The following is an 11,959-nucleotide window of genomic DNA, read 5'->3' as shown; positions in this document are numbered from 1 at the left end:
AACTGCTGTCACGAGTTTCCAATGTATCACTGTAATCCACAATCTCAATAAAACATTAAACATTTTACTTCTTAAAACTTCAAAGTAAAAGCACTTCCTGTTAACGTTGTCCAATTAAAAGCTGACTTTGTGACTTCTGCTATTTTTTTTTTAGACATTACGTCATTGTGATTGCTGTGTTTTGTTTTTTCAAATACATAAATGTTTTTTGTTTTTTTTTTGTTTTTGTGATGATGGAGCTGCAAAGTTCTAGTGTTTTGTCTCCGGACAAAAGAGTCGCAAGTGGTTCTCAAACGTTTTGCCAAACTTAAAAATGCTTTCAAACATAGTTATCAAAAATAGTCCAACATCCCAATCTATGGTTTAATCAGTTAATAAAATAATAATAAAAAATGATCAGTGTTGATATATATTTTTTAATTTTTTAAACTGTACTTATTTTATTACAAAAATTGTATTATACATAATATTATACATAATATAACATTTGATCATAAAATCAACCTAAAAATAAATTCTGTTATCACACAAAGATGGTGCTGCACTAACCTGAAAATTGTTTCGGGTGGAATAACTGTTTTACAAAGACCTTTTACTAGTGAAATTTCATAATCCTGCTTATATAGCCTAATAGTGCAACAATTTTGTCCACAAAATAGACTCCAGCTGCCCAAAGTAAAACAATGGATATGCAAAATAATATAGATTATTACTTTTCGCATTCCCTACAATGATGACAGTCGTGTAGACCTTTGTCAACATGTTGCAGGCGTTTACTGTCACCAGGGGGCAGTGTCAAAAACAACCTATCCGTTATTTACTCCTGCAGTTATTGTCTGTCTCTCTATTACAATTTGAATCACCCCTACAGTGAGTCAGCCAACATAACAAGCATTTTAGTGAGTGTATACTTGATGAAACAATGCAGAAATATTAAAATACCACAGAGTACATAACTGAACTGATTAGTCTGCAGTGAAGTCACCTGCTTTATGAAGATAAATATCTACCATGTCTAGCCAATAACAGTAACAATAACTAATAACATTCTGTAGTATATAGGTTAAGTTTGTAGGACAGATACATTCCCTGACCTATACCTATAATACAGTATAAAGAATATGGATGATCTTCACAGTAACTGCTTTTTTAATTAAATGATTCACAAGTTAATTGTTGAATATGCTAACAAAAATCATATTTGTATTTGATTCCAAAATAAGAAAGAAGAGAAAAAAAACATCAAAAAATAAAATGAGTCTTCATTACCATATATGAATGTCACTGGTAAAATGTTAGAAAATGCTGTGTAAAATGTAACTAAAAACTGAATGCAACGGTTTCCAATTCTCATAAAGCCATATTTTATTCACAGTGGAACATAGATAATATAAAAATATTTAAAAGTTGTTTAAATATAAAAATATAGTAGATGGAGAGGACTGCCAGCTGCTCTCAAAGCTAATTTAGAATGGACAGAGGCACGTTTTACAACAGCATAATAGGAATAGGAGAGTGGAGGTGTTGAACTGCCCAGTCTGCAGTCCAGACCTTTCACAAATTAAAAACATTTGGCACAGCCAATCCAGCAGCTGGTCTCTGCATCCTAAAATTCAGTTAAATTCAATTTTATTCATATAGTGCCAAATCACAAGAACAGTCACCTCAAGACACTTTATACTGTAAATTATTGCATATTTATACCTTGTATAGTGCAGTGATAGAGACTGTAGTTTCCTCTCTAATAAAAGAAAAGAGGATCCTACACACTGGCAAATATGGCCCTGTCTGAACTTTTTTCAGATGTTCTCCTGGCGTCTAATTCAAGCTGGGAGTTTTCTTAGAATGGTACATTTTTATCAGATTTAAAAACTAGATATATTTTCCATGTTCTGCTGTGAATAAAATATGAGGTTTTAATTGTTTAATTTGTTTGCATTCTGATTTCAGTTACCTTTTACACACCATGTCAACATTTTTGGAATTGGGTTTGTAAGTCAGGATAATTCACTTGTCTTAGCTGTTATTTAAACTGGTGGTCAGCTTTTTCTGACAGGTGTCTGTTGATGAGTTATTGTTCGATTGAGGCTTCCTGGTCAAAGCCAAAGACCACAGGAACATGAAGACACCTGATAAGAGAGAAAAAAATGCAACTTTTCTCACAAATGATCAAAATCCAGTGCATACTTTATACGAGAATTAGTCACATACTAACCTTGAAAGGAGTTGAATATTGTGAATACATAGATACCAGGGAGTGAAACATATGTGATGCTGGTTAACCCCTAAGGTAACCCCAGCACAAGGCTGAGGCCCAGCACTTTAACAGAGTCCTTCCATAAATTCCAGCCTTTGTTTTTGTTTGTCTTTTTCCAGCCAGTGTTGCTTCCAAAGCCTCCACTACCCCTTCTTATCCCCCAGAGCTTAAACACAACTAGTCCCATAACACAGGCATTAAACAGCACCACCAAGGAAGGAAAGGCCACTGTAGTGATGAAACTGGTTATAAGGTGCTTCTTCGGGAACTCGCTGTTCATCCAGCATCTGCTCATTATTGAAAAACAAATATGTATTAAATAAATATAAAACATTTTGTAGGCAGCATATAAATGTCACCAATGTTAACACCAAAGTATGATTTTTTTTGTCTTAAGAAATCAAATCTCATGGGTCACTGCATGCATAAAAATCCTACTGATGATATTTTCTTACATGTGTGCTGTTGTATTGGAGAGTTTGGCGTCCCGCATGTGCAGGGTGTATTTACCATAAACACCTGAAATCGCACAAATCACTGCGACTAGTGTCGGGAAGCCTAAAGAAGTAAAAATAGAATGATTTTCAAGTGAAGCATTAAATGCATATACAAAGATAAAATTAAAAAAAAAATTGTATGTGCTACAGCTTGAAGTGCAAATGTTAGCAAACATGACTTCTCTGCAGTCTTTCTATTGAAAAAGAAGTTGCTCTACATGAAAAATAATTAAAAACAAAACTTGAGTGTGGATCTAGACCACTCACCAGCCTTTCAAGATTATCCATCCTTGAGGCTTTATTATGACACTGATTGCTGGACCTTTTTTTTTTTTTGCCATGCTCATTGCAATCACTTGACATTTGTGCACATGCTACAATTTCATATAGTATTATTGGAAACTCTCAGCAAATCACTGAAGTATTTGTAGTAAAAAAAAAAGTTGTAGAAAATGGAAAAAATACTGTATACATACCATATGGACAAACCAATCTCATTCAGCCATTTACCTGGATTTTAATCACCAAATTTATGATGTTTTCTCAACTTTGTAGTATCAAACAACAACAACAACAACAACAACAAACCTACACTATCCATTTCCATTTGGCCTGTTTGACAGTATCTTGTGTTTTAACCTTACTTTACTCACCCCATCCAACTAAGCTGAGTTTGAGAAGATATTTCCTGAAAGTGATGTTAAAAACCCGGCTTAGTAGAAGGTAGAGATGGAACCCCTCCAGAGCAGTCCAGCTGAAGGTGGCCAGCAGAGACCAGTGTAAAATCAGACCCAGAACCAGACAAACTGGGCTGTCCTCATTCAGCAGCCATGCCGAGAAACAGGACAGCAGGAAGCTGAGGTGGAGGCAGAGCATTGCTCCTGTTAGCTGCATGTGCAGATTAGTTGTCTTCTCAGGACGCCGACGACTAAAGAGAGAAACAGCATTACAATTTTTTAAACAATGGAAGAAATTTGGCCTTTTTTTAAACCTTTCGCTTTGAACCCTCAATTTTGATAACACTAACAATAGTAACTCCACACAGATGAAACTGAGAAGCTTGTGGTTTCCCATAATTATTGTCAGACTAAATATGCCAGATAATGTATCCTGTTCTATATGTAACCAAGAGTACGGGAACCAAGACTGCCAAAAATGGGAAGAAGATGATGAAGCTGGAGGAAGAAAGAAGTAAACCCTTTCAAAGTAATATTAGAGATAAATGAAGTAAATTTAAATAAATACATGTAGCAATTTAGAGTATGACCCATATATTGATATTTCTTCATAATTTGCTACTATATTTATTTATTTGAAGACTATAACCCCTTTTTATTAATGTATAGGTTTTATGTAAAATAACGATTATCTTTGCATCCTAACTGCCTTTAATCCAAGGAGATAAATGTCAGAGGATCCAATGCTCCTTTTTCTGTTTCTTTTTCCAGCTACTTCCTTTATGGCAGTGGTTCCCAAAGTGGAGGGTGCAAAGCCATTGGCGGAGGGGGGTGGGGTATGAATAAAAAAAGAAGACTTGGACACTGCTATGGACAGGTTTTTTGACGGAGCTCCCACACAAACACAAAGCAGAAGATGAAGCATTGCCAAATATGCTTCCGAACCAACTTCCAAGCCAAAGACTAGAAAATGTGATGAAGCATATCTTGCCATTGGCTTCACCTGTACAACAGTGGTGCCAAGTAGGGGTGGGTTTCAAAACTCGATTTTCTGATCATTTATTTAATCCTGAATCGATTATTAAATATAAATGTATTTTGCCAGAAATGCCAGGATCTCGGGTTAAAACTCACAAAACTATATCAACAACCACCAAACAGCTAAAATAGTAAATGACAGCAGGAAAAAGGATTCCACACAAAGATGTGAACACAAAGCACGGACCCGACGCATCAGAATCTGTGAGATGTCGGCTTTCTCACCCGACGGCACGTACACGGGCACGCTGTCGGTGCTGAAAGCTGACACCTCACAGCTTCTGATGCTGCAGGTTTTATCACTCTCTGACCTAAATTCACCGAAACAGCAGCAAAAGATCAAAATTACACTTCACATTTGATAAACATCATCATTACTTCCCTCTTACTTTCACTGTTTTGTGTCCTCTACGATAAAATCATACTTCCTGCACAGCTCTCTCTCTCAGTGTATTTTCAAAACAGTTTCCCATCTGTATTTTTTCCTCAGTTACTTTGACACAAAGGTGTCTGCTGTGATGCTCACACCCCTGATGAAGTCTCACAAGTGTCAGTACTGATAAATGATCAGAATTATAATATTTCTGACTGTCTGAGGCAAAATTTAATCAAATCTAATCTGAATCCAATTGATTACAAATCATTGACGATACCCAGCCCTTGTGCCAAGGTAGGTTTCCTCTGCGTCAGGAGCACGCACTGGGCTCACTGTCCAAAAAACGGACAAACAGTATCTCACATGAACACTTCTTATAATTACTGAAATTTTGGAGATGTTAGCTCATTATACAGTAAAGTTACAATGGGATTCTTATAAAACAAAGGGGGCCTAGCAAAAAAAGTTTGGGAACCAGTGCTTTAGGGGAAATCGTTTTAATTTTTCACCCTATCCCTAGCATCCTCCTCTGTACCACTAACACTGCATGTGACATCCAAAAACCTCTTCCTCAGTCCTATATAGCTACTATCTCTCCTCTGCACATTCCCAGACCATCTCAAACTTTCCACTTTAGCTTTGTTTCCAAATTGCTCAACCTGAGCTGTTCCTCTGATATGTTTTGATATTTAAAATTTTGCCCATCCTGCTTACTCCTCGTGTGATTCAGCCCTATATGCATGCAATGACTACCTGCCAGCTTTCAATAATCCAACATGCATTAATACTAAAATGTTAGTATATGCATATGTAACTGCATAGACTTCAGCTTCAGAAAAAAATTCCAATTTTGTCTGCAAACTTGCAGAGGGCTTCAGGACTGTTCACATTTGACTGAGGAACAGTCAAGTGTGAACAGTTTTTGACCGACGACTGTGGGGTGCCACACTTTAGGAAAGATTATGTGCAAGTGTTTGTTTCCCACCATATGTGACACAGTACATTTAAACTGGTCTGACTGATGCAATAAACCAGTCTTTCACAACATAACTTCTGTCAGTGGTTGACCTTTAGAATTTTTTCTATGAACTAAGCCAACAATAATATATTTCTTTATCAACACATCACCTCTTTAAAATGTAATACTAGAGAAAATATCAAAATATGGCAGAAGTTAAAAGGACATTCAAGTAAAACATATGTACTCACTGTAGACAAATATAGATGATCAAGCTGATGAATGTGAAGACAACGGAGAGTGCTGATCCAATGTAAGTAATGTAGCTGAGTGTCTCCGAATGAGATTTACTCACTGATAATTGTGGGTTCTGGAACATAAAAAGACACTGTTGAAATGAAGTCTATGTTAAGATGTTTAATGGAGGCCTATCCACGGGCCTTGGTCAAATAGTTTCGGTATTATAATTTAAAATCACTCCACCTCTTCTTATAACAACTTTTCCACTTTTTTCACTCTAGTTTTGATCCATAGAAGACCGCTGCACTCCTGCTTCAAGTTCTCATATGGCATGGTGAACCGTTTTTATAGACAAAGATTTCTGGATGTGTTCCTCAGCCCATTCAGTGACTTCCATGACAGAATCATGTAGGTTCCACCGGAAATCATGAGTATCCACTATTGATTTTCTGCCTTTTTTTGTGGACAGAAATTTATTCAAGACAAATCTGTTGGGAATATATATAATGAGTGGTAAAATGTTATTCGGTCTTTTTATTTCTCCAGCCTTTTATAGCCCCTGTCCCAACCTTTTTGAGATTTGTTGCTGCCAACAAATTCAAATTAAGGGTATTTTCCCACATGCATTCATAATATTTGCAAATCACTGAATTCAGTTGTTTGTTTGTTTTTAATTGAAGTGCTAAATTAAAACTCCTTCAATCGAATGTTATTTAAAAATTGAATGCATGGGTTAGCTAAGATCTGAAAAGCATCTCTTACTTTGTTAGACATATGGTATCTAACCAGATTCTTACTCTGGATGGCATTACCTTGGCCTCCACTAACAGTGTGAGGAACCTTGGAGTCATTTTTGACCAGGACATGTCCTTCAATGCACATATTAAACAAATACGTAAGACTGCTTTCTTCCATTTGCGCAACATCTCTAAAATTAGTCTCTAAAAAAGTCTCAGAGTGACGCTGAAAAACTAGTTCATGCATTTATTACTTCCAGGCTGGACGACTGTAATTCATTATTATCAGGAAGTCCTAAAAACTCCCTGAAAAGCCTTCAGCTAATCCAAAATGCTGCAGCAAGAGTCCTGACAGGGACTAGAAAGAGAGAGCAGATTTCTCCTGTTTTGGCTTCTCTTTATTGGCTTCCTGTTAAATCCAGAATTGAATTCAAAATCCTGCTCCTGTCTTAAATAATCAGGCCCCATCTTATCTTAAGGACCTTGTAGTACCATATCACCCTATTAGAGCACTTCGCTCTCACACTGCAGGCCTACTTGTTGTTCCTAGACTATTTAAAAGTAGAATGGGAGGGAGAGCCTTCAGTTTTCAGGTCCCTCTTCTGTGGAACCAGCTTCCAGTTTGGATTCAGGAGACAGACACTATCTCTACTTTTAAGATTAGGCTTAAAACTTTCCTTTTTGCTAAAGCATATAGTTAGGGCTGGACCAGGTGACTCTGAATCCTCCCTTAGTTATGCTGCAATAGACGTAGGCTGCCAGGGGATTCCCATGATGCATTGAGTTTTTCCTTTCCAGTCACCTTTCTCACTCACTATGTGTTAATAGACCTTGCTGCATTGAATCACACTTGTTATTAACCTCTGTCTCTCTTCCACAGCATGTCTTTATCCTGTCTTCCTTCTCTCACCCCAACCGGTCACAGCAGATGGCCCCGCCCCTCCCTAAGCCTGGTTCTGTCGGAGGTTTCTTCCTGTTAAAAGGGAGTTTTTCCTTCCCACTGTCGCCAAAGTGCTTGCTCATAAGGGGTCATATGATTGTTGGGTTTTACTCTACAATATAAGGCGCCTTGAGGCGACTGTTGTTGTGATTTGGCGCTATATAAATAAAATTGAATTGAATTTGTTAGAATTTGTTATTATATGTGGGAACTTCCAAGAGAAAATGGCTTTGTGACTAAAATTTGTTGCTTGCATTGAAATTGAAGACATCACCCTTCAAGCTCTTTAAAGACTCAATTCATATGCTGTTCCTAATTAAAGTTGCTATACACTGATTAGACAAGCGCAGGTTTTATCACAGGGCTTTATTACATTCTATATAAAGAGGTTATCATTTTACCACAAGCACAGCGAAGAAGCTCAGATGGTTGCAGCTGCAAATAAATTCATTTCCTGTGTTACTGGTTTCACAGCCTTCAGTGCTCCAATAACCTAATAAAATAAATAAGTACAAATACATTAAGTAGATGTGATTCTTCTTTACATTTAGAAATGACTATACTGGAGGCTGACATCTGTAATAATACCTGTTCCATTTCCCATCGCTGATTCCTCCCAAAATACACAAGTCCCATTTTCCACCTGTGAAAAAAATGAATAGAAATACTATGAAAACAGATTATTAGATTTTCAAAGTAAGATGGTGTTGTAACCATTTTGATGTCTTCTTACCTCTTTGTCATGTCTGAAAATTAACTTGATGGGTTGCTGGAGGTTTTTCACTGAAAGAGTTCCTGCCTTCACCGATAGGACTGAGCCCCTAAACACAGTGCCTTCTCTGCGGTGAAACTGTATTTGCCTGCCTTTTGAACGAGGACTTAGCTGCAATGTGTGGGACACATGAACAAAGTGCTGGGATGAGACTGCAAAAAACTCTCCTCTTAACATGAAGACCAGTAAACAGCCTAAACAGACCGGTGGAACTCAACACCACCTGAAAGCTTACAAGTTAGAAAAAGCAGAATACAACAAACAGGAAAGCAGATGCAAGCAAAGATGGAAGTCTGAGGTTGTTTTTTAGCAGAAGACGTTTGTAAAACAGATCGCCATATATCTGTTTTTAAAGAACATAATTTACATTGTGATTGTGATGTTTGAATCCACACACCAGCATGACAAGAGACATGGAGTTACAGATGGACACCAGCGACTTTAGGAAGTTGCTAAATTTACAAGAGACATACAGCCCAGTATGTTTCTGTTTTCTGTAACTGAGCTGTAAAGGCAAGTTTATGTGCACTAATTCGAGGGAAGAAGGGAGGCTGAAGGCTGAACTACATGCTCAAACATGTTTTTACTCTTGTTTATGAAACTTCCCATGCAACTGATTTGTCATTTTCAGGAATGTGAAACAAAACTGGTGAGATTTCTGGGTATATGTACATGGAAATTTAAGATTTGATTAAATATACTACCAGACGTACATATTTGACATGATATAAAGGACAGTATTTCTCATTTCCTACTGTGGCCTTCAGTGAAACTGAACCTGCAACCCCCACAGATCAGAATTTTTTCAGTGAATGACATTAACGTTCTCTTTCTGGAGTCACTGACCTTAAAATGACTGCTGTTTATTACAGAGGCCACCACCAGGACCTCCACCTCAGGAACATTTCCTCTGCTTATCTGGAGAGCTGATGATGGGATGTGAACCCTATGTTCATGTGTAGGACTCACATCAACCTGAAGAGTATACACAAAAACAAAATTTTAAATATTCTGTTTTTGTTATTTATTGAGTTCATTAATACAAAAATAAAGCAATTCAGATAAAATGTAATTTTTTCACTTCCAAAAAGCACTTCAGCTCCAAATGACCTCACCCCTTGAAGCGAGTCTACTTTGAGTTGTCTGATGCCTGTCATGAAGCGACCTCTTGGCTTGCAGGTCATAATTTTGTCCTCATAACAACTACCAACAGAAATTTAACATAGTTCAGATATACAAATGGGCATTAGTGATATAACTGAAGACAGAGACAATAAACTAATAGAAATAATTAATAAATAAGAAAAAACAATTATTTCACAGTCTGCTTTGGTGTGATTTGAATTTATTGATTTCATTTGTTCACAGTTATACTTTATAAAACTAAAAATTAAGCTGCAAGATCTTGAGTTGAACCAAAGTCCATATGTTCTGCATAGCTCAGTATTCTTAATTAATCCACACTGTAGCCCAAAAATATATTTTGGCCAAAAAAAGAAAAGTGCAAAATAATAATAAATAAAATTAAATAAAAAAAAAAAAAAAAAAAAAAAAAAAATTAAAAAAAAATAATAAAATAAAATAAAATAAAATAAACCAATATGTCAATTTTTATTCAGGGAAAACCCTGATTATAATTATATTTACTTGCTTTAAAAAGTATCAGTTATTTTGGGGGGTGCAACCAACACCCTTTCCAGTTAGACACATTATAGCACTGATCTTTGAAAACCCCTGACAGTAATTTAAAAATAATGTCCTACGCTTCCAGAGTGTCAAATGCATCTCAAAATGTGACAAAGCGTCCTTTCATGTCATAAATATTTATTTATACACAGACACTTTGCCAGGAGCCCTCAGTGTCACATTTGATGATTGAGATTACGGTATGAATTAAAAAGATTATACACTTAGTATGTTTTTATGATGAAACCATGTTAAAACACTGAAAAGCAGCCTATGTAGAGATAAAAACATTTTAACAGGCAGTAACTTCTGTTATATGGAGTGAATGCATAAACAGTGATCATATCTCTCCTTCAGGTTGTATCAATTATGTTAAACTAGCATTTATCAACAGCAAGTTTATTTATTCATGAGAAAGATGATATAACCTTTCAAAAGCAGGAATGTGAGATGTACAGAATAAAACGAATTACCGTGTCCATGCAGTGGGCCTTTTTAGGCACTCCTGGAGAACATTTTCACAGTAGTCTGCCATAGTGATACACACCAGAAGTGAAGGGATCAAAATTAGCATCATTAATACATTTAAACAAGACTGAAAGGTGATAAAACATCAAAGTGACATTTAACTCCAGAGGCAAGTGAGAAGCAGCTGTTTGATCAACACTCTAGGAACTTAGCGTTCCTGCTACCTGATAGCTGAGATGCTAGTCAGTGATTTTACTTTTCTCTTGGTTTGAGAAAATCCACAACCTTGAGATACTAACAGTTAGAGTGGTATTTCCCTCACAAGCACACAACTTTAAACATCATAGGAATGACATGGTAAATTTACTCACCCACAGCTTGGGACATAGAAAAACAGAAGATTGTAACTAGAAAAAATGTAATCCACATCGTGGCTCACTCAGCCACAAACACAGGTATGCTCTACGAGGTCCACAGGGTGTTGCTCTGCTTGGCTGAGGCTTGCTAACTGAGACAAAGTGGGAGTTTCACATCTGTATATATCACATGTTCTTGGCAGAGGCAGGGATGACCCCTGATTGGACGAGGTGATTCATGACAAGGTTTTTTCCAGAGGTATCACGAAGTTCAAGTAGTGAGTTGTTGCTCTGAGTTATGATAGAAATATTTACACAGACAGTATATAACCACACTGAACACACAGGCAGTGAATCAGTTTGAGAGTTGTCTGCCGGAGACCCTGCTGCTATGGTTACATGCAGGAAAATTATCAGTTGTTTTATCAAGGCTTTATCATTTGAATTAATGGTATGACCTTAATCCTTTCTATGCTGTGCTTCTTGGTTGACAGAGAGAGCCAGAGAAAGATAAAGAAACATTCATAAACACAAGATAACTTGATGAGATCATAACTTGGGCAAAGAACTTCAATAAATTAATGTTAAAACAAGTCTGACAGAAATCTTAAAATCCACCCTAAAGAAAAAAAAAGAGTTAGGAAATAAGTTTAAAAAAATAAAAGACATTTCCAAAGTAAAAAAATCCAACACAGAGTACTGTTGCACCCTGTTTCAAACCATGCTGATTGTTACAGCCATCAGTACCATTACAAAAGCCTCAGTTAAATAAGGTTTCATTACTGAGTCATAGAAACCATTTAAAATGAATCTATTATGCTTATTTCCAGCTTATTTCTGCTACTCCTTCACTATATTTTGTATGTAAATATTGTATTTTGTACTTCATGTCTTTATAATATATCTATGGGTTTATTTTGATGCTGCCTTCCTGAGTTCCTGAAGGCTCTGGATGTT

At 36.5% G+C, this 11,959-nt stretch overlaps 1 protein-coding gene across 1 annotated transcript; it reads right to left on the bottom strand.

The window, feature by feature from the left end:
- Positions 1-435: 435 nt before the first annotated feature.
- Positions 436-11,135, bottom strand: LOC146393189 (adhesion G-protein coupled receptor G1-like). Its single transcript, XM_084927576.1, has 12 exons — positions 11,018-11,135; positions 10,652-10,706; positions 9,608-9,695; positions 9,339-9,467; positions 8,454-8,603; positions 8,309-8,363; positions 8,122-8,213; positions 6,055-6,173; positions 3,408-3,682; positions 2,713-2,815; positions 2,216-2,544; positions 436-2,129 (listed from the first exon to the last, which is right to left on the bottom strand). The coding sequence occupies exons 1-11, from the start codon at positions 11,073-11,075 to the stop codon at positions 2,286-2,288; spliced, it is 1,383 nt and encodes a 460-aa protein (XP_084783702.1). The 5' UTR covers positions 11,076-11,135; the 3' UTR covers positions 436-2,129; positions 2,216-2,285.
- Between the last annotated feature and the right edge of the window lie 824 nt (positions 11,136-11,959).

Source organism: Perissodus microlepis, chromosome 1 (assembly GCF_051167445.1).
Source record: "Perissodus microlepis isolate ML-2025 ecotype Zambia chromosome 1, ASM5116744v1, whole genome shotgun sequence".
In the NCBI taxonomy this organism is placed as follows: Eukaryota; Metazoa; Chordata; class Actinopteri; order Cichliformes; family Cichlidae; genus Perissodus; species Perissodus microlepis.
The sequence above is the reverse complement of the archived record's forward strand: the minus strand, read 5'-3'. Positions and strand labels throughout refer to the sequence as shown.